The following is a 27,856-nucleotide window of genomic DNA, read 5'->3' as shown; positions in this document are numbered from 1 at the left end:
TGAGCTCAAAACCTGAACTTGGACCTAAAGATTCTTGTGCAAAATAGAATTTCAGATCAACCAGAAATTTGGCAGGAAGCTAAGCACTCTTCTCCCACTCTCAGTGACCTGAAAGTATTACGCTTCAGTTGCAAAGCCACTGCTGGCTTATTTAGCTCCCAGTCATTGCTTCAGCCACTGCTGCAGAAGTAAGGAGATGTGGTCACGGGCCAGGGTCAGCTGTGGGGGATCGTCACTCCTGGCTGGGTACATGTTGGCGCAGTGAGAGGTTCCTGGATCGGGGAAAGAAAAAACAGTGGATAAGGCATGCAAGAGAGACAAAAAAGAAAAAAAATATAGATGGAAACAAGACTTCCAAGCACAATTAACCAGCAAATAAAATTGGAGTTGAACAAGTAAAGCATTGTTCTACTCTGATTTAGCCGTTTGGCTTATGTAATGTAAAGCAACCACAAACATAGTTCAGTCTCAGTGTGGACTTGTGTTTAAAAAAAAAAAAAAAATATCAGTGCAATCTGATGTACAGTTTGTAAGGTGTTTACTTAAAGGGGAGCTCACTTCCAGCTTCACTGTTATATTGTTAAACTCTGTTTCCATGATTCACAGTTTAAAGAAATCTTTATCTTATGTGGGGCCTCCACTTCTACAAGCCTGCTGTTCCTTTGAGCCAAACTCTGACTGGCTGTCCCTCACAAACAGAAGATCTAAACAGCAGGTGGTTGTGGCTTCTGTGTTCACAGCCAGAGATGTATACCTGAGATGACCATATCCAGGACCACCGCTCTCACAGACATCATTTAAACAAAAAAACCCAAAAAAAACCAAAACAAAAAAAAAGGACAATAGGGATGTTTAGAGCAGTGTGCAGCCCGACCTTTTGGTTAACAGGGATTATTTGGACATATGCTGATCTCATGATTTGAAACAGACATTCTCCCCACAAATGTGTATCCAGAGTGTAAAACAAACTTAACATAAAAATTCATTATGCATCATTTTTGTTCACCTTTGATGAAAATCGCAGGTAGGTCAGCTGAGATGTCCTGAGTGACCCCCAAGGCATGCCAGGGGTCAATGGAGCCATTGGGGAACACAATTCTGCTTGAGCGGATGTCATAAGCACCGTAATACTCATTGGTCTGTGTGACAGCCTCCGCCACCTGCTCAGCACTGATGTTGTAAAAGTTTGTACACTGTTTCAGAAAATATCTGGATGGGAAGAAAAAGAAAAAAACCCCAATAAGAATGACAACTGAATATGCAATTAAATGTGTGAGCTTTACTGGCCATGTTTGGTGTACTCACACAAGAGGGAAGCCAGCGAACGGCTGGTTGGGTGAATCAGTGCTCTGGTAGAATCCAAATTCAGCACAGGTCTGGTAGACCCACTGTCTCCCTGTCAAGAAATACACAAAAATCTACCCATGAATAGCATGTTCATTTCCTTGTTAGCATTATACACATTATGTTATTAGAGCCAGCATTTCTAATAATTATCTTAAAATCACCTTGATAAAAAAAAAAAAAAAAAAAAAAAAAAGTATTCATTTTCAGTTATTCAGCTATAATAAATACCGAAAACAACTTGACTGGAGCCCCAAGACAAAGAGGTGGGCAGGGAAGTTTATGCAAGCGCATCCCAAAGACTTTTCAAAGAGACCACATCCTGTTCCTGTGACCCTCCACCCCACCCCTCCCACTGATGAAGTCTGAGCTGACAACAGAAACATGCGACCCTGGACAAAAATGCTATTTTTACTACAAAGTTATACACACACACACACACACACACACACACACACACACACACACATATATATACATATACATACATACACACATACATATACACACACACACACACACACATACACACACACACACATACACACATATCCAACATCATGTGTGCATTTCTTCTTCCATATTATGTGCAGTATAAACCACAGGTGTTAAAGGGGATGCAGTGGTGCCAGATTCACTTCCCTGTTTTTAAACACATCTCCAGTGTGTCTTTAGACCGACAAATGGAATAGATTAACTCAATATTTCTTTTCTCTGCACGAGCTATTGTGGTTTGCAGCCAGTTGTGATTCAGCACAGGTAAAAGCACCACCTCCAAGTAGAAAAGAACTGAGCTCCTGAATTCAGACCTAGCAGCTCACTTGTGTTCCGTTTGCTTTGGCATATAAACCTACAAAAACAGAAAGCGTGACGGCATACATAGCCACGGCAAAAGGAATGACTCGTATGACACTTTTGGCTGGAACTGGAAAGATATTCTGGGGCACATGTCGGGCTTAATTTAACTTTTTAAAAAGTGGATACAATATAGGAACTTTAAACCCTCGTGAAAACTTCGTTTAGAAAAAGCAGCCTTATTTTGGGATGTTATGCCAGGATTTATTTAGTAGTAAAGTTAAGCAATACTCCTGAATTAGCTTTTTTCCTTTTATTTTGGTTGTTCAAATCCTTCCATCAGCATAGTAACCACATGCCAGAACAAGCCTGTGACTGTTCTATTCCATTTCCTAAGGCTACTGCAGTGCTCCTGAATTATTGTTGGATGACAGTGGAAAGTCACGATGAGACATGACAGTTTCCCTTAAGTGCAACAACAAAAATAAACTACTCTACTAACAAAACAACAAAAGACAGCCTAAAATTGCAAGGTACAGAAATATCTGTTTCATAAGGACCACAAGCTAAAGCTAAATAAAAATGAGCAAACCAAATACCACTTCCAAGGAAGACGCGTCCACACCCACCTGCTATTGGAGCTGGTCCATCCCAGGATGTGTTAGTCATGTCGCTGACGTATTTGCTGAAGCTAGTGTCCAGGCATTTCATAGAGGTGGTCTCCATCATGAGACGGGCCACAGCTGCGTATCTGGCGTAAGGGTCTCCCAGTGAGCTGTCAGTCATCACACTACACAGCACCTTGATGGTGATGTTGGTACCAGTAACACCCTTTAATGACATATCACAGCACACCACAAGGAAAAGAAGATGGTTAGGATGACATAGAAACACTGTTTTCTCAACATTGATGGCAAGATGTGCAGTTATATTATTTTAATTTTTCAGAGCGGCTACTTTGGATTATTATACCCTTGACCAAAGTTTCAAATAAATCAGTGTTTGCACAAATACAGGGAGGGACGGTGGCGCTGTTGTTAGGACTATCACCATACCGCACCACTCAAGGCCACACACCTGACCAGGGTGTACCCCACCACCTGCTGTGTGACAGCTAAGATAGGCTCCAACCCCTGGATTATTTAAGTGGAAGAAAATAGATGTGGAAATAATCTCTGAGCCATAACTTTAGGCTTTAGTTTGTCATATAAAGCCAAGAGTGAGGGTGAAAAAAAACAAAAAACAGAGTCACAGAGAGAGAATACCCTAATATGGTCACAACTAGCTGCAAGACCAGATTTAAGCTCCTACAATACAATACAGAGTGTATAAGTGGATGTGAATAGGAAATCCTTAACCCCCATCCTAAAAGGTGGTCCCAACAGAAAGTGGCAGTTTTTCCAGTGGTTAAGTAGATGAAGTTTGGTCAGCATTTGTCAAACACTAAAACGCATGCTGGTATGGCACAACACTTGAGCGAGAAGTTGTGTTTGGAAAAGCAAACACATTTAACCCCCCTCCCATCCCACACACCCCCAAAAACAAAACACATGATCAAGGTTGAATTAGAAATTATTTTGACTTTGACATTACCAGAAGGTCCAAAACAGCTCTTGAAAGGACCTTGCGGTGTGATGGCCTTTTAAATATTTTGTACAACCTCAAAAAACATAACATGAATATTTATTCATTTCATATGTGGACAAGGGCAGGGTATTTTAGAGTTCCCAGATGGTGACACTGAGATGAGGCCAAATGGCAAGAAATCCATCCTGTGAATCAGTTCCTGTAATACACACTAATCAACAAAGGCTCTTGTTGCTAATGCGCTCCACCTTTAAAAAGGACAAATATTATCTTCACCCAATTGTTGTGATATTGCAATCTTAGACAAAGTAGTGGACCAAAAAAAAAAAAAAAAAAAAAAAAAAAAAAAAAATTGTGAGGTGATAGTACAAAGAATACCTAGGCACACAGGCCAGCAGCATGAAGTGAGAAAGAGTTCGCCCCCAGGCATCTTCTAACAACATGCAAGAATGTCTTCACAGAGCACTCTGGGATTTAAGGCGGTGAGAGACTCACTAGCAGCTTGACAAAAGAAGAAAGCTGAAAGTTAACTAAACCTTTCATCTTATGCAAATGAGAGTTAACTCTTGGCAGTTGTGTAGTGTTTCGCATATAAAAATTAAGCCGCAGAATAAGCCAGTAAGTTTATGTTTTACAGTCTGGATACACATCTGTGGAGGAAAATATCTGTGTTGCATTTTCAGTGGCCTGTTCTCTTTGGACAAACACGCATAATATATTCATGTCTTTGTCCTCACAAGTCTAGCCGTGTACAATTAGTGGACATCGTTGATGCAGTTTCTGTCACGTGTGGCGACCTGCTCCATGTATGCCCATTATGATCAGCACAAACACTGTGGCTTTTGAGTGGTTGCTGTCCAGCACTCTGGGTCCACATATACACCCGTCTAAAATTACACTGGCAATTTTGAGTGCCTGAGGGTATTAACATTATCAAGTAAAGCTACATCAAAAGCTCTACCAGAACCTGGATGGTGTCTTTATAGCAGTCAAAAGTCAAATTTGGAATACCCTACAGTTTTTGAACTCAGCAGCTACCATCTTAGCTAAAAAGGAAAAAGGAAGGGCTCAAATGATATTGAGCCAAACGAGGAGGACACATCTTCAGCACTCATGGTAAAGCAAGTATCAGGAGGCAGTCCTGTTCCCCACAGACATGTGCTGATGAGTGTTTAATTCGAGACAGCACTACTCTGGTAAATGGCACATTCAGTGTGTCTCAATGCTTCTATTAGAGCGCTTTTTGACAGAGTGAGGCTGCAGGAGCAAACAGGTGGCAGTGATCAGAGTGGTGCTTACGTGAAAAAATGAACACCTAAGTGACCTGTGATTACCATCCCCTATTCTATGTAAGAAAAAAGAAAAAACAGAAAAGGAAAACAAACTATTTGTACTTGCGCTACAAGCTGTACCGTTACATAAGGTCCTTCTGCATTTTATACAGCACCCTATTGACAACCTTAAGCATAAAACCACTGCTGTGACTCTACTGCTTGAGTTACACCTCACCCCGAGTTCTTACCCAAATTCCTCAGCGGTACCCAAAACCTGCTAGTTTTCTCTGCCCTTTGTGTCAGAGAAGGCAGCTGTGGGCTGTGTCTGTCTGCTAGCACTGTGGACTATGTGGCCCGACGCTCCCTTCAGTTCTTTTATAAGCGTCTCTTTAGCTTGGGGCGACAGGAAACCAGAGAGACCAAAGGCTCTTTTGTTACTTTTTCACATCAGCTTATTGGTAACCGGACTCACGTCTCCTCCAGGCACCAGGGGGACAGAGAGGGGATGGGGAGTCACTTTTTTTTTTTTTTTTTTTTTTTTTAAAGAAAAGTGAGGAAAAGGTGAAAAGTACAGTAACCAAAGTAACTGACAAAAATCATGCACAATGGGACTTCTACTAAAAGGCTGTACATGTTTACTGCTGTACCACAACAGAATGCTGATCACACACACTTGCATGGATTTGTATCCTGTTCCTGAAATCTTACAGAAAAGACAAGAAGTTGCTGAGGAAAGTTCAGACCGTGCTGAAGAATAAAAGTGCCAAAAAGCACCAAATATTGACTTTGAAGCTGATTAGCACTGGGAAAACTGTGTTTTATATACTGTATTTTTGCACATTGGACCCATTTCCCTAGCAAAATATAAAGATACAGGGGTGGCTTAAGATTCTTGCGCATTACTGTGCATTTATCGTGACCATGGGCTTCATCTTATGCTAGAAATATTTCCACTAAAAAACAAGCAAATCTCAGATAAAAAGCACCAGCACCAAACACCACCGTACTGGCTTCTTTCATTTAAAAACAAGTCAAACCCTCCCACCATCCACTGTTATCTACTCTGTTGGCCTCCACTTTGCAAAGCAACAAGCCAGGCCCCACTTCTTATATAAACACACAGACACAGTAAGCAAGCAACAGGTCCCCGACGCAACCTTGGAAAAATTCTTCCGAGGCAACATCTCTGGGCCTCTCGCTGTTAGACAATGCAGGGTTTATCATGTTTCAGCACACTGCCCGGTTCCCTGTTACACCCCTGACTCATAGTGGTCTTGCATTCAACTCAGGCCCTGATAGCTACAAAGCCTGTTCAGTGCTTAGTCAGTACACATAAATCATGTCTTAATTAAAAAATTCTTTCCATATCAGATGTCTTTTCACATCAAACGGTATCAAAAATACGTGGTTGGGCACATTTTGTAGAGCAGCTACACCCAAACACTACGCAAGCCGTTTGTACTTACTGAACAACAGCTACAGATATGCATCTGTGCCTGTCCTGCAGAGTCAACTGCAGGCATGTTGGTGTAAATCTTTATGCATGTGTTCTGTCCATCATTTACCGACCTCATCCTTAAAGGGAGAGCCTCCTCTTAACTGGACCTATGTGGATCTATGACAATGAGAAAGCTCAGAGAAAATGGGCAGTAGGGGATAAATGCTGTGCCCTCTGCAAAATAATATCAAATTTTCCTGTAAACAAGTGTTTTCGTTTTGTACAACTTCTAACATATTAGATGGTTATCATTTTTGGACTGAGGATATCAAGAAGCACTCCAGAAGCCACATGTCTGGCTCTTTCCCCCAATACAGTTTGGCTTTCCCCTCACCTCAAACCCCCTGTTGTCTTCATTGTACTGGACCACATTCATGAAGTTGCCAGCCAGCGTTTCCAGGAAATAGGCAGAGTCCATGTCTGTCTGGATCTGTAGTTTGGAGCACAAACTGGAGGAGAAGAAACATGGGAATAGGGAAGGATATGAAGAAATTAGAAAAACCAGAGGAAAAAAAGAAATAAAGGGAGGACAATAGTAAAGTGCTAGCCAACAGCATGTGTTTGGGTGTTACTTTCTATAATATGCAGCTAGAAGTAAATCCAAAGAACTGACTTCCCTTTTAATCAAGTATTCATGTATTCAAAGTCAATCCATGCAAATGATTAGGGCCGTCTGTCAAGCTGACAGTAATCACGGCAGTGATTGTACCTTACTGAGGTGCGTTTGTGGATGTACGTAGTTAAGTGTTCACTTTTCATTTTATTGGACTCAACTCCCTTGTGTGTGCAGTGAACCAAAACTTCCTCCATGCTCAAGCTGTGACGCAAGCGCTGCTTTGCCTGATATTTTGCGGTTTTAAAGCTGGAAGCCTCCAAACCACCCCTGTGACCTCTGCCTGCAATGAGGACATGTCTGCATGAAGCAGAAATAAAAAGATGGGCAGGTTCGCAAGTCCCCATGACAGCACAAGTTCTGCAAAACTGCCCACGCCATTGAAGACGCCATTCAACACTGCTTATTTATCATGCTGACAGTCACTATAAAAACCTCAAATACAGGCTATAAAATAACATCAGAGGCTGCACACATGGCACGGGTAAGAATGACTTCATGTTTGTAACTGAGAATAATGGAAGTGAATGAAAAGAAAATAATGTAATAAGAGGGCTGAGAAAATAACCCAATAAAAGTAAATGCCGAGGCGTTTTTGTTTACTTACTCTTTTTAAGTAATGTTAAGCCTTGAAATCTTAGACAGCCACAGTAATAACAATAAACCCAATGATAAAGTGATGTAAGGAAATACAGTGAGACATTTCTGTGCGTAACCACACAGAAACCCTCCAGCGGCCCAGCTTCATCCAGAAAACTGAGGCAATACTTCTGGAGCTGTTGACTCTGACCCAAGATGACCCTTGTTGCGCACGCACGCGCACACACACTTTGGAAGAATCATCTGGTTCTCAATGTGAATAAGATCAGACTAGAGAAGTAAGGGGATGTCAGCTTTGCTGTGGTCTGCCAGACTGATCAGGAAGGCTTACTCTGTAATTGGCTGCAAACTGGACACTCCGTTTATATAACATGCCTCAAGTTAAGGGCTCCTCTGGTCACGGCAAATAACAAAACAGAAGGATGGTAAATGGCCTGTATTTATATAGCGTTTTACTAGTCCCTAAGGACCCCAAAGCGCTTTACATATCCAGTCATCCACCCATTCACACACTGGTGATGGCAAGCTACATTGTAGCCACAGCCACCCTGGGGCGCACTGACAGAGGCGAGGCTGCCGGACACTGGTGCCACCGGGCCCTCTGACCACCACCAGTAGGCAACGGGTGAAGTGTCTTGCCCAAGGACACAACGACCGAGACTGTCCAAGCCAGGGCTCGAACCGGCAACCTTCCGATTACAAGACGAACTCCCAACTCTTGAGCCACGATCACTTCCAGAGAGCAAATGTAACCTACTTGAAGTCTTTGGTGATGTTTTCATAGGTTCTGGGGTCTTTCAGGCGTTCGACGAGGTCATCCGAAGCCTTTTTCACTAGCAATGGGCACTCTGTGTTCTCTGAGGCCAGCGAACGCCAAACAACCTCCAAGTATTCTGGGGAAAAAAAATAAAAAGAAAAAATAAAAAGAGAGAAAAAGAAAAAAAGGCAGAGGGTGCATGGACACTTAAACCTGGGCTGCTATAAAAAGACCACAATAATACACACACACAAAAAAGAAAAAAAGCTCTTGGTTAAACACACAGGACCATTTTAGAGGCACCAATTTATCTTCAAAACAGCGTGTGAACCCAGTTCCATTTAAATGTTTGAGAGTGTTTATTTGGGTTTCAGTGAGGTTGAAAGTGAAATGATGAGTGAATTTCACAGCTTATGAAAAGTCTAAAAGCTCAGAGGAGAAACTCCACATTACACAATCCAGGAATTTTCTCCCCCCCTTTTTAAGTGAAAGCCAACCTCTTACTGGTAGTTTCTAACTTACTGCTGTGCTGTGCTGGAAATGATAACCACGAACTTACTGCAGGACAAAAGAGATGGCTGATGCAAGTACACCATTGGTCCCAGGTGTTTTGTCTCTCACATGTCCCTAAATCCAAAAGGAATGTCTAATGAATGTGTGCGATAGCATCTTAAAGACAGCACATGTGTGGGTGGAAGAGCCTAAATCCATGTTCAAAAGCTCCTCTGACCTCGATTCCAGCCTGCAGCCTTGCGGAGAAAAACAAAGGAGACGGCCAAATACAACACAGACACAGATAGAGAATGAGCTCTCATCTCTGATGTGTCTGAGCCTTTTAGTTCCGAGACACTGACCGAAGCTAGAAAATTTGTCGAGTGGTTCGATTTGATGCTTCGTGTGTTTGGTGAGGGTGTTGATACTGCAGTGTGTTTTTAGTGTGTCATACATTATATGAAACTGAATGTAATACTGAGAAGCACAACAAACAACACTTTAGCGTATCCTTAATGTGGTAATCCCACTTTGTTTCCTGAATGCATATACATGTTCAAATCCTAGATTGTTTTAAATGGAGTTCGGCACATTCTAAAATCAGGACTAGACAACATTATTTAGGGCTTTGTTACACTGTTTGGGCTTTTTACATCATGTCTCTTCTTACCTGGAAAATTGACTGTGGCATAAACAGGTGCACTGGTGGCCACAGAGGCATGGACCAGGTGGGGGTATTTGAGCCTGAACCAAGCAGCCAGAGAGCCTGGGTAGGACCCACCGAACGCCACCCACTTCCTGTCAGTCAGCCCTCGGGCCTCGGCAATCATGGTGCGAAAGTGTGCTAGGTCAGCCAGTGCCTGACGACTGCTGAGGAAACGCAGGTTGTCTGTGCTGAGGTCCCTAAAAGAAAAGAGTAAGCATTCAGTATCAAACCACATTGTTCTATCTAGCGACTGGGCTACGGGCACACTGCAGTGCTGCCATCTAGTGGTGCTGATAAAACCAGCTGAGAAAATTCAGCTGGTGGTTTCAATGTAAATTTGTTCTGATCCTACAGTGTGCACAACCAGAGTTGGGGAAAACCTGCAAAGAGCTGTGCAAAGTGATTTAGCCATACTTAAGAGCACCTTGCTCTGGCAGAAACTTCCTGTGTAAAGATTCAAACTGAAGTTAACCACTTGAAAGGCACACAGCTCACTGGTGCATAAACAAAGGAAGCCTGACATTTTTAATACCAGTTTTTGCACCCACAACATTATTTTTTTATTTTGGTATAACATATTTGGTGTGCAGTACTGCTTCACTTCTGCATTTGATCATTTTTGTTCATGCTGAGCTGAAATTTAAGGAAGTTAGTTATTTTACTCAGCTACAGTTCACACATGTCCCTTAACCTTATCACATGCGGGTAATCGTGGAGTTCCTGTTCTAAAAATAGGCCGGCTTTAACTCACACTAAACATGGGATTTGAGAGCCACTCATTTCTGCTACATGATTGAGTTGTTAGAGTCATTTGTCACAGGAAAACTAAAAAAAGATGATATAGTGAAAATGATCAAAATATTCTGTGTGTACGGCCATCTTTGTGAATTTTGAACCACGAGTCACAGCCCTTCTGTCTGAGGGTTAAGACTTGGTTTTAGCGTTCAAGTTAGAATTAGGTTTCGGTTATGGTAAGGGTTTGCAGACGGTTAAACTTGAGAGCAAGAATATCAGGAATGCATTCATGGCAATAAATGTTTTCATAGCTTTGTTAAACCTGCTGAACCTGAAGCAGTGCAAACGTGTGTGTTACCCTCTGCACAGGGTGAAGCTGAGGGTTGGATACTGAGTTGTCAAGACAGATGACCACACAGACATAGAGATTTCTCTCATAAACAGGACATAAAGAGAGGGATAAACATACACTGTAGGGTGACTCTTTCCATAGAAGCGATGCTCCAGCATCAAGCAAAGTGCTCCCAGTTTCTCAGCGTAGGTGAGCCAAGTGCCATCCTTCATCCATGCTGGATTTGCTGGGCCCTCTCCCCCTATCATCAGAAACACCGGCCCACCAGGCCTGTAGAAGGCTTCATTTATAAAGTACCTCTGAGAGGGAACAACAAAGTGAGAGACATTCAGAAAGTAAAAAAAATAAACACATCAGTGGGGTTGCAGTAAAATGAGCCAAAAAGGCTTTATCTTTCGTGACAGATGCATGCATTATGACACATTTGTCCAACTGCACAAGATTAGACCACACAGTTAAATCAAACAAACGTCCATATAAACCAACATGTAGACCTGCCTGCTTCCACACTCTTGTGTCAGCGCCGTTGAAGTGATCCAATTTCTGTGGGAACCATTGCTCCTCAAACGGAGATCCCTGCTTGGTGTCCTGTGCTTCTTTAAACCTCCTGAAAATGGAGTAGCGACCCTCTCCAACAACACAGAGAGACAGAAACACGGCTACCTGACAAAGGAGCACCACGAACGTGGGAAAAGCCATAGTGTTAATAAAGAAGGAAATAGTGAAGGGCATGTGATATAGTGCAGAGAAGTCATATGACAAGTTGTGCTACTTTAGAAAACTCCCAGAAAATAGGAAATACCAGCATTCATCTTAAAATCGCACACAGCGCCTGTGTATTTACAAACTTCGCATATAATTGAAAACCTTATTTATTTAAGCCTTAAATATATTTTTTAATTGTTTGGGTTTTGTTTTCATATGTTTTGCCACCTATAATGCACAGAACGGTGTGTAAAGGACACAAACTCTGTCAAATTTTTGGTCACTGTAACACTGTGAAATTGACGTCAATAATTATGCGTCTACAGTGTGGCGCATGCTTATAGCTATCAATAAATAGTGAAATAGCGCAGTTTCTCGTGTCTTTGACCATGAAATTTCGCGTATCTGTTTCCTGTTTTACGGGACCTGAAGTACTCACAAACGACCACGACAGCCCGCCGCCAGTAGAGGCGGTAACGTGAAACCAGGACAGATTTTCTGTAGCGAAGAAGGTGCTCTCCTGCTTTCTGAACATTTCCGTTTGCTAACCAACAGTTCACAGAGCCACCACCATGGAGGAGGCAAAAAACAAAGAGAATAAGCAGCTCGAAAAGACTGATGAGAAGGACAAGGACAAGGAGAAGGCCCAGCAACCCTCGGGGAAGGATAAAGAGAAGAAAGAGGAGCAAGAATTGGTACATTTTGGCCTTTTGCTCATTCATTGAAATGTAATCGAGCCAGACGTGTTAATTTGCCTTAGTCACTGTCGCTTTGACAACATGGTCGAGCAGGCCAAAAGTTAGTGGGATTTAAGATAGTCTACCGAGCTTCAATTTACTGGACTGCAATTAATAAGCATATGAAATGTCACCAGTCTGACTTATTAGTACGTTGTGGGCCTTTAAAATGCTGCTAATAACCTCCGTTAGGTAATTTTAGCCTAGCCTACATCAGCCGGTATGCTAGCGTTAGCTTGCTACTTGTTATGTCCGCTGTCTTTGCTGGCATTAATGTAGCTCTGCTAGCATGTTCGGCTAGTACTGGAAGACGTACTGGAAGACGTACTGTATGACACAGCAGCTAACGTGAAGTCACAGAAACTCACGCAGCAAAATCCCATCTATTCTGCAATATCATATCTGAGAACTAATTAGATTGACTTTACATTTTACAGTTAGTGGAAAGCTAAGTGAAATCCAGTGCAAACGTGGACAGGCGAATTCTTATTCCGAATATTCAGCATCTTTATTTAGATAAGTTTGTGCAAACAAACAGAATTTGAATCTACTTAAATTTGCTTTCTTCATAGTTATAATGTACATACTACATGCTATTGGGTTTAACAAAAGTGTACAAATTAAAAATGCTGAAAAAATATATATAACTCGCAATTAAAGTATAGTATTATTAGTAAACCATATGTTACAGTAGCTTTAAAAGGCATACATTCATTGTTAGACAAATTCAGTAGACACATAATCATTATTATAAAGTAGAAAACCACATTCCTGTTCATATTTAAGCAATGCCTGGTGGTATGTAAATAGTAATACATACCTGCGCCACTGATGGGCTTGAATATTTATAAGATTTTATTAAGATTTAACAGAAAGAAATGTCATCTTGAGTTCTGCTTGGAAATCTGAATACAGGACTTTGAATTCAAGTATCTTGAATTCAGTGGAAGAAATCCCAACATTTTGGGATTTCCGAACTGAATGATTGAGCTTGCACCAAAACAAGCGGTTTATATAATACTCACTGACTGGCAACAGTTGACACTTATTAAGCAAATGTATTGTGTTGATATGCAACATCGGCAGTATTGAGAGGTCTTAAGGAGTCATGTTTTTTATTTTTACGGATTTGATTTATGACATTCTTATGTTGTCCTCATATTATTTCAGTCAGAAGAAGACAAGCAATTACAAGAGGATTTGGAGATGATGGTGGAGAGACTGAGTGTGAGTATTCACATTTCTCCAACTTCTTTGTGTGTTGAGGTATGAAACAAATTCCTACAAAGTAAAAATATTTTTGGGTTGTTGTTTTTTTTTCACATTTGCAGGAGGAAAACACAGCACTGTATCGTCCTGCATTAGAAGAACTGCGCAGACAGATTCGTTCCTCAACCACCTCCATGACCTCAGTACCTAAACCCCTGAAATTCCTGCGCCCACACTATGGCAAGCTCAAAGAAATCTATGAGGGCATGGCCCCTGGAGAGAACAAGGTGAGACTCTTGGCCAGAAAATGGACTGAATTTAGTATGAATAGATTCCCAAGAGAGTGTGTGTGTGTGTATGTATTTATACTTTTATTTATATATATATATATATATATATATATATATGTATGTGTGATGTGAGAGGAAGAAGGTTGACGCATTGCACGAGACCATTAAGAATTTTTAATGATATGTATGACAGTCCCCAAGGGGCAATTAAGATGCTTCCAATTTTGCAGTTGGTCTAATGTCCGTCACTAGTCACCAGGTCTCTCAATTCCCGTTGCAGTGCCACCTCCAAGATCTTATCCATATTGCATTCAGTAAACACAGTCTGAGTACTCACAGCCCTGCCGATCATGTCCGCCAGCCTTATGGGATTTTGAACAGCTGTAGCCGGTTCTTGTTCTTTGATAAGCCAGGTCCAAGCCAGCTCCAATCACACAGAACTTCCGAATTGGTAGATGTCGTTCAATGTCCTCCATCGAGAGTGTCACCAGACACACGACGCAACGTCCATCGAGTATCCGGCAGTAAATGTCTCCGCAGGACAATCGGGCTCTCCCAAGCCCCGGCTTCTCGGCAAGACTATACAAAAGACATGAGAAGCCAAGCAGGAAAGACAAGGGAGAGAGAGTGAGAAGGAGAAAAAGCAACGGCCTCCGTCAAGAGCCAAGAAAGAAAGGTGGTGGAGTGGTTAGCATGAGGGTTACAAGTTCAGCCTCCGCTGGGGCTTTTTGGATGACCTTTAGTTGTTCTCACTGTACCTGTGTGGGTTTCCTCCGTGTTGTCCAGCTTCCTCCCACAGTTCAAAGACATGCATGACGGGTTATTTGGCCATGAATGTGAGGTAGACAAAGTACTTGGAAGTGTATAGAAATTAGGGCTGAACGATTATGGAAAATAATCTAATTGCGATTTTTTGCCCCAATATTGCGATTGCGATGCGATTATTTTTTAAGGTCTTTGTCTTCTGTATTATTAAACAAAGACAAGCAATACATCATATAGTATGGCCAATACTATATTACATTAATTTTAAACTGTTCTTTCCTGGAAGACAGACCTCTGTTATGATGACATGAGGTGATGCATGAATTGATGACTGACATTTTTATTTAACTTCTTCAATCACAACAGTATATTTGAACATACACAATAGTTTATTTTTAGCTTACAAACATCTGAGCATAAAGTGCTGACAAGGAACCCTGGTGTAAACATTAAAATGAAAGTCAGTACAATGTGCAGATTGCAGAAATATACATAAAAAAAATCAGTGGCTTTACCACACTCAGTTTTTCGACATCTGTGAACTACTAGACAGTCATTCAATTAAAAAATAATATTAAATAAATAAAACTAATAAATAAAAAATACACACAGCTTACTGATCTCTGCAGTCAGTAACATTACACATAAAGTGCAAACATAATAGCAATTGTATAAACACACACACACACAAACACGCCTTTAAAATTTAAAGGCGTGAAATTGGACGGTCTAGTTCTGATTAGCGTCACCGCTGTCTCGGTGGAGTTTAATAAACTCGGCCGTCTGCTTCTTGCTATCTAAAATATAACCAGACACTGGCGTAAATTCTCGACTGTCTCATACTTCTGTTTAATAAGTTTTCTGTTTGACGTTTAGTCAGCTGTGTGAAAACCAAGGAGGAACCCACCCGGGGGATTAATAAAGTTTTATTTTATCTAATCTAATAACTTTAATCTCAGCCAAACCGATTTACTCACGAACAAACAAAACACTGAAAAAAGCCCAACAATAACATTTTTAGGTTGTCTAAGTGACTTATATATTACGTTTAACCCGAGCAGCGAAACTCCGCGGTGATCTGAAAATGATGTGCCGGGAGTTGTGCCGTTCTCGGCCGCATCAGTAACCCTCGAGCTCCCGGCTAGCTGTCGAGCTGGTGGGTAGCAGACGCCTCTGAAAACGTCGAAGCACTTTTGCAAATATGGGATATCTTGATGAACCGAGCAGATATTTGATGTTTACACAACTACTTTCTCGCCTGAAAATATGTTAAAAGTTTATTTTGTGACCCAGAAAGATTAGTATGAGTAATTTTAAAACTTAGTAGCGGCCGCCATTGCTGGAAACTGGAGTTTGGCTGGGCCGCGCTATGAATTCTGGGATATGGTAGTAATTTGGACAGCCTTCGGCGCGTCGCTGTGACGTAATCGGTCTACAAATGCGGCCTCAGGAGGATGCAGCCCATGAATTTGGACATGTCCAGAGTATAATCGCAGCCTTTGCGGTTAGAAAATTGCACTTGATCATGTCGCGATATTATCGCAAATGCGATATATCGTTCAGCCCTAATAGAAATGCTGTATGAATGTGTGATTAAAATGGAACGGTTAGTTAAAAGTGCTCAATTACATTGTGGGTCATTTGAAAAATATCCAACATTAGTATTGGGTTTAAACAGTGTGTGTTCATGTTTGTTGTTGCAGCGCTTCTGTGCTGATGTTGTATCAGTGCTCGCTATGACCATGAGCGGTGAGAGGGAGTGTTTGAAGTACCGCCTAGTGGGCTCCCAGGAAGAGCTGGCTTCCTGGGGACATGAATACGTCAGGTAAGACATGTTACAGTGGAGTGCTGCGAATGCCACAAGTTTTCTGCTGAGTAAAGGGCCCCGCTTTGGAATGATCTAACTGAGGAGTTCAGGTTTACATGTTTAGACATGTTGAAGTTTTCATAAAGGACTCTTAATTGGCTCTCTGTTCACTAAGGTTTTTTGGTTTGCTTACAGTGAGAGGAACAGCTGCTGTCAGCTCTAGAAATATACTTTCAGTTCACCCTGGTGTTCTTCAGCATAGTACTGCCTCTTTGCTGTCCACTATGTGTCAGTCAGAGATGAGCAGCCACAGCTCCACATATCTTTCACAATAATGTGCTTTTACTGTTCAACATTGACATTTTTTAACAGTAGAATTTGCAGCAGCTCTGTAGCTCCACTTTTTCACTGTCTCACTTTCTAGTAATTGAGAATGTTCCATGTAACCATCTGATTGCTAATGAAACTGAAACTTGTCACTTATTTGGAACTTTTTGAAAAGTGCAAAAGTCAGTACTAACCACTTCCCAAATTATTAGTTACTGATTTCTTTGGATTAGTGGTTGAGGTCTAATTAGTTGCATTTTAAGTTTGGTGTCTGCACCAAAAGTCTGATTTGATACTGAAAGGAATTCATACAAAAGCTTGACAGATATTGTGTTTTTCCTTCTGATGAATAAGTGGAAAACATTTTTATTTTCCTTTGCCTCATTTTTTGGTGAGTCTGTTTGGAGTCACTATTCTGTCTGTCTTTCAGACACCTTGCGGGTGAGGTGGCTAAAGAGTGGCAGGAGGTAGAGGAGAATGATAAGACCCAGCAGGAAACGCTTTTGAAACTAGTGAAGGAGATTGTGCCCTACAACATGGCCCACAATGCTGAGCACGAGGCATGTGACCTGCTGATGGAGATTGAGAGGCTGGACATGCTGGAGGACTATATTGATGAAAACGCATACGGCAAAGTCTGCCTCTACCTCACCAGGTGTGTTTGAGCTATTCTACACAAACCTTGTTTAGTTTAGCATGTTGTATAGTATAAATATGAATTAGTGATTTTTCACTGGAATATGAGCATCTCTTAACTTTGTGCTTCACTTCTTCAGCTGTGTGAGTTACGTTCCTGAGCCAGAGAACTCGGCACTGCTGAGATGTGCCTTGAACATCTTCAGGAAGTTCAACTGTTATCCAGAAGCCCTGCGCCTGGCCCTGATGCTCAATGATGTGGAGCTTGTCGAAAACATCTTCACATCCTGCAAAGACATGTAAGAACTTTAAAGTTCTGCCTTTAACTTTAAAGACCCAACATGATCATGTTGGTTCTCACAGGTGCAAAACTTACTGACACAATTTCTGAGTGTGCATATATATTTAACTCTATAAAGGTATATCAAAGTAATTTAGTCAGATATTAGTGGATAACGTGCATTAAACACAAACTCCTTGTAATTTTATTGTTTTATCCAGAGTCATCCAGAAACAGATGGCATTCATGTTGGGTCGTCATGGCATGTTCCTGGAGCTTAATGAGGATGTAGAGGACTATGAAGACCTGACTGAGATCATGTCAAATGTGCAGCTCAACAGCAACTTCTTGGCCCTGGCTAGAGAGGTAGGACAGGAGGTTATAAAGAAATGTATTTTAAGGTTTAAGAAATATATTGAGAATTGTTCAATAAGGGGTGGCATGGTGGTTAGCACTGTTGCCTCACAGGAAGAAGAGCCTGAGTTCAATTCCACCATCAGGCCAGGGTCTTTCTGTGTGGAGTTTGAATGCTCTCCCCGTGTTTGCGTACTCCCTGGGTACTCCAGCTTTATTTATAGTGGGGTTAACTCTGAATTGCCCTAGGTGTGAATGTGAGTGCGAATGGTTGTCTGTCTTTATGTGTTAGTCCTAAAACAGCTGGGATACACTCTGGCTCATAAGGTTGCATATACAGCTGTGGTCAGATGTTTGGAAACTGTGGGGAAAATAATTTTTTGATCACCTGGTGAATTTGTAAGCTTGCTCAGGTAGAAAGAAATGAACAATCTAGTATAGTTATGGTACTTTCATTTTAAAGGAGAGCGACAGCAAAAATGCCATTAAGTGAAATAAGTATTTGATCCCCAAGCAAGACATGACCTGTTGGCATTTACAGTGGCAATTTCTTGTAGTTGGTCTCCAGGTTTGCACATATCTCAGGAGGGAATTTGGCCCACTCCTCTTCAAGTTTCTTATTTTCTTGACGAGCTTGTTAGTGAGCTTGTGTAGTTTTGGGCTGATCCACCACCTTTCTTCTGGTAAAACTCACCCATGAGGCAAGATCTTACGTGGAGCTCCAGACTGATGGTGATTGACAGTCTTTTTTTTTTTCCATACCTGAATAATCGCTCAAACAGTTGTCACCTTCTTACCAAACTTGTTGCTGATGGTCTAGTAGTCCATTCCAGCCTGTTGCATGTCTACAATCTTGTTCCTGACATCCTTTGACAGCTTTTTGTTCTTGCCAATGGTGGTGGAGAGGCTGGAATGAAAGAAATAGATTCTGTGCTCAAGTGTGCTTTGTAGCAATAAAAGATAGATTGACTGTAATCTGTGTACCACATAGAAACACAGCTGATCTGTGAGACCCAGAATTCTGGTTGGATGGAGAGGATGAAATGCCTATATCACTCAGACATGCAGATCAATTTATAACTTCAATGTAATGTGTTTTTGCTGGATTTTTTTTTTGTTCATATTCAGTCTCTCTCCATTAGAATGAAACTGTCATAAAAATTCGATGAATGAATGAATGAATTAAAAAAAAAATCACCCCAAAAAATAAATTCACCTTGTGAAGCCAGTAATTTTTCTTTAAATCAATAAACATGCATGCTGTCATTCCACCCTGGAGAAACAGTTTGACGCAAAGTTCAAAATTATGAGTGACGTTCATCCTTATTATAAGTGACGGTAACTTCTGATCAAACTGTACAAATAAAACTTAAATGGCAACAAAAAGCTGCAATTTACAAGTCAAACATTGAGTGTTTTGATTGCCCAGTTTTCACATCATGACAGCTTATTTAGATCCATCCTATCATGTAACAACTTGTCGCCTGCGTTGCACAACACTTCAGTTATTAATAACAACTTTGAGGAAATGTTTTTCAAAGGTTTAGAAACAACGGTATGTAATGTGATGATATGGTCAGCAACATCTAAACTTGTTGCTGCCCAGTTTTTGATATCAAAATTCAGGTACCCAGAAAGGCCCCAATGTACCACCCTCCACATTAAAACTGTTTGTCTATACTATGTGGAATCAGTTATACAAACAGGAAACACAAGGTTTTTTGTAGAAAGGTTGTTGCTGAAGATTTAATTGAGATGAACTGTAGATAAATGTAATGCCAAAATTGTAAAAAGAGGATAAGAGGCAGAATAAATTTCCTCTGGAGTAGGTGACAAATAGATGGTGAAAGCACTGAATGAAAAGCCTAAAATGACTCTCATCACTGGCACTTTATGAATAATGGTCTATGATTCATAAAGGGAGATGGAGGATTATACCCTAAGCACAGCTTCACTCTCTAATGACTCAGTCCTTTTTACTTTTATTAATAACAAACTTGTCTTGTCTTCCCCAGTTGGATATCATGGAGCCCAAAGTACCAGATGACATCTACAAAACACACCTGGAAAACAACAGTGAGTACATGTGAAAAGGTTTACTGTTTCTATTCTGTTAGGTGGAATATCAATTTGAAGACTGATATACTCATTTTCATTCTTTAAAAAGAATGAAAAATAAGAAGGTAACAAATAGGGCTGGGCCATATCATACCGTTCATGGTAATACCGGTATAATGTTGGGCAACAATAAGAAAATGAAATATCGCGATAGAATATGGGTAAAACGCGCATGCGCAGTGCCTTTGTTTTCATACGCACATGGCGGAAAAAGCATGGCGGCGACAGAGAATGAGAAGGACGAAAGCGGATTGTTGAATGAAACGCATGAACCAGAATTGGTTTGTAAAAATGCTGCAACTTCAGTGATGTGGAACTGGTTTAGCTTTCGTCTATCAGATGCACATCAAAGCACTATTTTTGGTAGAGCATGCTAGCGGGCCGCCGTTATTACCTTGTTTTTTGGAAAATACGGCACACTTAAAATCAATCCTTTGATTTTTCTGAAAGCTGACAGTGCCCCTTATAATCCCGTGTGCCTTATGTATGAATTCTGGTTGTGTTTACTGACCTTGAAATGATTTTATGTCGTACACGGCGCTGGAAAATCTGTCAAATGCTTTAGTACGACTTTGCTAAGCTACGAACCCGCACCGCTTGATGGATTGTCAGAGCATTACGGCTATCGTAGGGAGGAGCCTCGCGGAGTGATACGTACTGTGCTTCAACATAATATTACCGTATTGTGTGTGTGTGTGTATAACCTCTTTTTAAGTTTTGTGGATATTATACATGGTTATGCTGAGGATATGTCGGCCAATTTCCACTGGAAATGCCTTTTGGTTAAACTGTCAGCGAGGAATTTGCATTTGCACTCTTGAATTTTTATATAACTTTATTGTACATAAAAAACAGCTGCTTGTTTAAGTGAAAATACATAGATGTTTGTTTGGTTTTTTTGCACTAATAAAGTTGTGGAGTTGTAAAGTATTTTGTCTAGTGTCAATTATATCGTCAGTTATATCGTTATCGCAAATTTTCAAATGTATATCGTGATAAATATTTTTGGTCATATCGCCCTGCTCTAGTAACAAATCTTCTGACATAAAAACTATATGACCCTTCAGTGATGAACTTCAGAATTTAAGTGGAAGGATCTATACTTGCAGAGTGATGACAGTACAGTAACAGGACCAGCCCTTGGCTTTTTGGCGTACAAGACAAGATTAAATTTTAAACCCCTTTTCCCCTAATACTGAGTTGGCAACTCAACTGAGCTTGACTTGACTTAATTCGACTCAGTTTTTAGGGTTTTCCACTGGGTGGTGGTATCTAGTACCAGGTACCTTTTTTTTTTTTTTTTTTTTTTTTTTAGTAGCTCTTCACCTTGGGTTCCAAGCTGAGTTGAGCCGAAAAAACTCCAATCATGGGAGTGACGTCACTGGATGACTCACAAGAGTGACTACTTCACAAAAATCTCCATCAGAGCTGAAGTGGACCAGACAGAAAGCTGGATCCTCTTCTTTTTGAATGCAAAAGTGCTTCTCTCTCTCTCTCTGTTGCTCTCTTTGTATCTCTATATCTCTCTCTATCTGTCACTCTTGGCTCACTTTAAGAGGCCGGTGTTTGGTTCTTTAAATCCATTCACATCATTAAAGACAAAATGAGGTAGTTTGATACGATCTGTGTTTTGTGATTTACTGTTAAGTTGAGCTAAATGTACCCACGCTCCATCACCTTTGTGCTGTATGTGGCAGGGTTTGGAGGCAGTGGCTCCCAAGTGGACTCGGCCCGGATGAACTTGGCTTCTTCTTTTGTGAACGGCTTTGTGAATGCAGCCTTTGGACAAGATAAACTCCTCACAGATGATGGCAACAAGTGGCTGTACAAGAACAAGGACCACGGTATGAGAAAACACACGTAGCACACACAGCATATAAAGGTGGAGGGCTTCTGTGGCTATACTGGGTACTTTTCAATCTCACAATCATATATCTGTGAGCATTTCTGGCAGTCTTCAGCACATTTTATTTGCCGCTGTCTTCAGGCATGTTGAGCGCTGCAGCTTCCTTGGGTATGATCCTGCTGTGGGATGTAGATGGTGGTCTGACGCAGATTGACAAATACCTCTACTCTTCTGAAGACTACATCAAGGTATAGTTTGGATATATTTGAGAGGACACGTCAAACTTTTCCTTATATACAGATCAGTGTCCTGTTTTGACATTTGTAATGCATCTGTAGCACTGTTTTTATAGCAAGGCAGTTATATAAAGAACTCACTCTTCACTGACTTGGTTTTAACAATTAACTCTGTGAACAACATAAGTGATCCTCAGGCTTATTGTGAATTGGGAGAGGTATAAAGTGAAACTTTTTGGGGGTTTTTTGTTTGTTTTTTTCCTCATGCATCATCCTTGTCTGTGCAGTCTGGTGCCCTTCTGGCCTGTGGCATTGTAAACTCAGGTGTAAGGAATGAGTGTGATCCAGCTCTTGCCCTGCTGTCTGACTACGTCCTCCACAATAGTAACATCATGAGGATAGGAGCCATCTTTGGGTGAGGAGAATGCTTGTAGAAACCATCCATAGAGATATCTTGTCTTATATTCTTTGAATGTTAAGTAATCACATTATGTCCTGCTCCTTTTCTTCTTTTTTTCAGACTGGGTCTTGCTTATGCTGGCTCCAACAGAGAAGATGTCCTGTCTCTCCTTCTCCCTGTCATGGGAGACTCTAAATCCAGCATGGAGGTATGTCTTCACATTTTCTATATAGCTCCCTATTCTTAAGGAGGATCAGATTAGTATCATTTCTGTGTGTCTTAAATCCTCAGGTGGTTGGTGTGACGGCGCTGGCATGTGGTATGATCGCAGTAGGAACTTGTAATGGTGATGTGACCTCCACCATTGTCCAGACCATCATGGAGAAGAACGAACAGGAGTTGAAGGACACATATGCTCGCTGGCTGCCTTTGGGCTTGGGACTCAACCACCTGGGTATGCATTTGCGGAGAACACAGGAAAATAAAATGCACAATTTCTCAAAGTTTGACAACTTTTTCTGAATCATTTTGTGCTGAATAAAATCTTCTTATTGTAGTGGATAATTTCTTTCCTCCTGGTCAGCTGCTCTAACTGCTGTCATTTCATTGGCTTTAGGGAAAGGAGAGGCAATTGAGACGACTCTGGCAGCTCTGCAGGTTGTCCCTGAACCTTTCCGCAGTTTTGCCAATACGCTAGTGGATATTTGTGCATATGCAGGTTAGTCTTTTAGGCTTACCACACACCTACTGCAGACCTATGTACTGTGTTAGTTATATTTCACTGCTATAATTTCCTCCTCTTCTGTCCAGGATCTGGTAATGTGCTAAAGGTGCAACAGCTTCTCCACATCTGCAGTGAGCATTATGAAGCCAAGGAGAAGGAAAAAGAGGAGGACAAAGATAAGAAGGACAAGAAGGACAAAGACAAGAAGGAGACTGCTGCTGACATGGGCTCCCACCAAGTAAGGACAGACTTGTAGTCCTTATAATCATACATCAGTTCTTTTTATTTATCTGTTTTCCTAGATGGGTGGAAGGGGAATAAAACCTTGAATACTTTGTTTACTCCGTCAGGGTGTGGCTGTTCTTGGTATTGCCCTTATTGCCATGGGAGAGGAGATTGGCTCAGAGATGGCACTACGAACATTTGGACACCTGGTCAGTTACACTACTTTACTGGCAGTGAATCTTTTCAGTTTCATTGCTGAATGCTTTGTTACCTTATCTCACCATCTCTGTGAGAAAAATTCATGTTTTCTCAAAAATGAAGTCTGCACTGACTTCTGTTCTGCATTTGATTCTTCTCACTCACATCACTCCTCCTTTTATCCTGATTCTTGTTCTTATTCTTAAAGAGTTCCTTTCTGTCATTTGTATACAAGGGTGCAACAGCCTAAGTAGGCAATTCATATATTTAGAAACACAGTTTTTGTTCCTGTATATTCCTGATTTATGCTGTCATGAACTTTCATTTTCTTTCTTTGCATTTTATCAGCTGCGTTACGGTGAGCCCACCCTGAGGCGAGCGGTGCCCCTGGCCCTTGCGCTCATTTCTGTGTCTAACCCGCGTCTGAACATCTTGGACACCCTCAGCAAGTTTTCCCATGATGCTGACCCCGAGGTCTCCCACAACTCCATCTTTGCCATGGGCATGGTGGGCAGTGGTAAGTTTAGGAACAATATGAAATCATGAAAACTAACAATGGTTGCCATTATACAGTACTGTGCTAAACTATTGAGCCGCCCCTCATTTCTTGATATTTCGCTTCCAAAGAAACTTGTAATATTTTTAAATGATCTTGAGCAATAGTTCTCCAGCTTTCTGAAGAGTTTTCTTTGGCCATTGGCTGCTTTTTCACTCATTTTCTGTTCAGGCCTTGTACCTGACCATTTTCAGAGGAATGTTATTTTAATAACACCAATCCTAAATCTGATCCTAAATATTATCATCCTTAAATAATTTCTGGAAACTGGACAAGTGAAAGATAGTTTAAAAGCCTGCTATTTTTTGTTCTATCTACGGCAAATGAATAGTATCTGAAAATCATGTCCTTAACAAATAAGGGGAAAAAATTAGCAAAGAATTGATAGAGGAGCTGAGAGATACATCTGGCACCTCCACTTACTACGTCATCTGTGTCATTAGAAATGATCTCAGTGGAAGAGTAGCTATCAAAAAGCCTTTCTTAAGGGAAGAGAACAAGGAGAAAAGGCTGAGATATGCCAAATAACACAAGACCTGGACTTAAAAGTGGCAACAGGTCTGATCGAGGGATGAATCTAAATTTGAAGGTTTTGGTTCAAATTGTTAATGTGTACAGAAGAGGGCAGGAGAGAGGTACAGCTGTGAATATCCACAACCACCTATGAAACACAGTGGAGGCTCTGTCATGGTTGCTTCATTTCAGCCAGTGCTGATGGAGATATTGTCAAAATTGATGTAATTATGAACACTGAAAAGTACTGTCAGGTTTTTATCCACCATGCAATACCGACTACAAAGCATTTGATTGGAAACAGCATACATTTTCAGCATGACAATGATGCAAATCACACTGCTGATGCAGTAGCGGCATATCTGGATAGAAAAACACACTGTTAGTCATGGACTGGCCTCCCCAGAGCCTTAAAGAAGCCTGGAGAACATTTCCTGAGGACTACTTAAAGAAATTACAGAAAACTGCCTTGCCCTCAGCCTGCTTTGTTGTGCATTTTATTTTCATTTTACAATGAGACTCCTTTTACAAAATAAGCATCTTTTTGCATTAAGTAAGACTTGAAATTACTGACTGTCAAATTAGTCACCAAAAACCCAGTTTTGAAATGTTTACTGAGATCATAGATCAATTTAGAACTAGGATCTCTTCCTGTGCTGGCTATTTGTAAACAATGCTGCTGTGTCCAAGGGATTTTCCTAGTAGCTAATTTCCTAGTCAATTCAGTTATAAGTAGAATAATAAACTGGTCCAAAATGAACAAAAATACAGAAAGCAGTTAAAATTGAGTGCAGTTGAATTCATGCATTCAATTCATGGGATATCAAATATTTTCTTTTCAAGCCTTTCACCATATTATTCATAACAAACTTGTATTGTAAATCCAGCTAAAACGTGTGGCTCAATCTTTAACTACACTGCTACATCGTCATGTAGCAGTTAAAGATGTCCCAGCTTGCATAGAATGGTTCATTATCTTGCTCAGTACTGCAGAACCATGCTAATTGGTTAAGACGCTAATGTGCCAGCTATCCGAAAAACTAACTGGACTAAAGTTTCTCACTAAAATTTTCACAGAATGCTTGAAGGTATATGTTACTTAGTTGGCATTTTCAATGCCTCCTCGACTGAGAGTGCCACCGGTGTCAATGCCCTTTACAAGTTTAACAGCTCTTAATTTTTTCCATTTCCTCAGGCACAAATAATGCCCGACTGGCAGCCATGCTGCGGCAGCTGGCACAATATCACGCCAAAGATCCCAATAATCTCTTCATGGTCCGACTGGCTCAGGTGTGTGGCAAAACAAAAGGAACCCTGTACAAGACTCAAATTAACTTTTGGAAAAGTGTGTGTTTGTGTGTACGTGCACGCCTTGTGTGTGTGTGTTAGAGTAATTATTGACTTTTTGCTGTGTTTGCCTCTGCAGGGTCTGACTCACCTGGGCAAAGGCACACTCACACTCTGTCCCTACCATAGCGACAGGCAGCTGATGAGTCAGGTTGCCGTGGCGGGACTGCTCACTGTGCTCGTCTCCTTCCTCGACGTCAAGAACAGTGAGTTAATTTTCTCCCACTCAGCTGCACACATCCATTATTAGTCAGTAATTTGAAAGTTTTTTTTGAACCGAGAGTCTCCTGTGCTAACATCCCCTCGTGTCTTGTGTGCATTACAGTAATCCTGGGAAAATCTCACTACATTCTCTATGGCCTGGTAGCAGCCATGCAGCCACGTATGTTGGTCACATTCGATGAGGAACTCCGACCGCTGCCTGTGTCTGTTAGAGTTGGACAGGTAAAGCCTGGGATAACTTATTTGAGACAATTAAAGTCTGCAGAGCTTATTGACTCTGTCTTTTCTCCCTAACACAAAGCACCACAGATAAAGTTTCAAACTGTGTTCAGAGAAAGATGAGATTACCTATCCTACTAACCCATGTAATTAATTCCCTCCTGAACAGGTTCTGCTGTCTTTTTTTTTCTCTGAGAGTTGCTGAAAGCAAGAAGAACTTTAACAGCTCTTTTCTTCAGAGAAAATTTTTTTTTTTAAGAATAGAAGCGTGGTGGAGAATGGTATGTAATTTAATAGCCAAAAAATGGACATGGTTGTTTAACACAATTTTCTCTGACCTGTCTACAGGCTGTGGATGTTGTGGGCCAGGCAGGTAAGCCTAAGGCCATCACAGGTTTCCAGACTCACACCACGCCAGTGTTGCTGGCTCATGGAGAAAGAGCAGAGCTGGCCACAGAGGAGTACCTGCCCGTCACGCCCATACTGGAGGGCTTTGTCATCCTCCGCAAGAACCCTAACTATGAAACCTAGACTGCACCCGTCCTCACTGGCCTTTTCTCGTGTTTCTAAGGGTAGCCCTCCATGGCTCTTGGCAGTTGTTATAATTAGTTGTTCATTGCATGGCTGGAAAAGGGCTAGACAGGCCTGGCTTTCTTCATCTGTCGTCTGCAGCCCAGCTCTAGCAATCATTAAAAATGGATGGATAGGGTCTGGTTAATTGGACTGGTATGACACAGGGAGGGCATACTGGGACCTCATCCTCTCTACATAAAGATGGTTTCCTCATTGCTCCAATTTTGATCCATCTCTCCCACATGTACTGAACCAGCTGTTTGACTGACCTGAGGCCAGTTTATAAAGTGGGACCTGTTCAACATCAGCAAATGAATGACTAAAATCCTGCAAAATCCTCATCACATGTGTTTCCCCCGCCAACTGTTAAATTCATTTTAATAAAAGCATTTAAAAGTGTGTATTCAGCATCACGATTTTCTTTTTGGTTTTTGTTACAGTACTGTACAAGGTTGAATCTGTAATAAAAACGTCGACCAGTTTGTGGAAATGCTGTGACTGTGTTTTTTTTCTTTTTCTTTCATTAAGAAGCAAAATGTTTTATTTCTCTTGCTAAACCTATTCAATAATAATAATAATAATAATAATAATAATGGATTGCATTTATATAGCGCTTTTCGAGAACCTCAAAGCGCTGTACAATTCCACTATTCATTCACTCTCACACACTGGTGGAGGCAAGCTACAGTTGTAGCCACAGCTGCCCTGGGGCAGACTGACAGAAGCGAGGCTGCCATATCGCGCCATCGGCCCCTCTGGCCAACACCAGTTCAAGCAGATTATTATTTATAGTATTTATTCCATTTAAATGCCTTT

The 27,856-nt window shown here is 41.1% G+C and overlaps 2 protein-coding genes across 4 annotated transcripts; one reads left to right on the top strand and one right to left on the bottom strand.

Moving 5' to 3' along the window:
- prss59 (serine protease 59, putative) lies at positions 1-14,061 on the bottom strand. 3 transcript variants are annotated; one of them, XM_086260770.1, is made up of 10 exons: positions 11,898-12,008; positions 11,252-11,416; positions 10,871-11,052; positions 9,631-9,863; positions 8,469-8,604; positions 6,833-6,947; positions 2,769-2,970; positions 1,306-1,396; positions 1,007-1,209; positions 1-272 (listed from the first exon to the last, which is right to left on the bottom strand). In XM_086260770.1, exons 1-10 carry the CDS (start codon positions 11,991-11,993, stop codon positions 163-165), a joined length of 1,533 nt encoding a protein of 510 aa, XP_086116896.1. In that variant the 5' UTR covers positions 11,994-12,008; the 3' UTR covers positions 1-162. The 3 variants fall into 3 exon arrangements, with proteins under 3 accessions (XP_086116896.1, XP_086116898.1, XP_086116897.1); XM_086260772.1 differs by lacking the exon at positions 11,898-12,008 and adding an exon at positions 14,032-14,061 and having other exon boundaries at positions 2-272; XM_086260771.1 differs by lacking the exon at positions 11,898-12,008 and having other exon boundaries at positions 2-272; positions 11,252-11,502.
- Positions 11,905-27,530, top strand: psmd2 (proteasome 26S subunit ubiquitin receptor, non-ATPase 2). Its single transcript, XM_086260769.1, has 21 exons — positions 11,905-12,153; positions 13,366-13,422; positions 13,527-13,691; positions 16,163-16,284; positions 17,024-17,248; positions 17,370-17,528; positions 17,731-17,875; positions 19,879-19,939; positions 21,679-21,825; positions 21,969-22,075; positions 22,351-22,478; positions 22,584-22,671; positions 22,755-22,917; positions 23,080-23,181; positions 23,274-23,425; positions 23,538-23,621; positions 23,959-24,127; positions 25,875-25,969; positions 26,106-26,232; positions 26,352-26,470; positions 26,816-27,530. The coding sequence occupies exons 1-21, from the start codon at positions 12,031-12,033 to the stop codon at positions 26,996-26,998; spliced, it is 2,721 nt and encodes a 906-aa protein (XP_086116895.1). The 5' UTR covers positions 11,905-12,030; the 3' UTR covers positions 26,999-27,530.
- The last annotated feature ends 326 nt before the right edge of the window (positions 27,531-27,856 follow it).

Source organism: Aulonocara sp. 'chitande type north' Nkhata Bay, linkage group LG14 (genome assembly GCF_057382095.1).
Source record: "Aulonocara sp. 'chitande type north' Nkhata Bay isolate Kocher_YH1m ecotype deep benthic linkage group LG14, A_spYH_male_GT1.1, whole genome shotgun sequence".
Lineage (NCBI taxonomy): Eukaryota > Metazoa > Chordata > Actinopteri > Cichliformes > Cichlidae > Aulonocara > Aulonocara sp. 'chitande type north' Nkhata Bay.
Note: the sequence above shows the minus strand (reverse complement) of the source record. Positions and strands in the feature narration are given on the sequence as shown.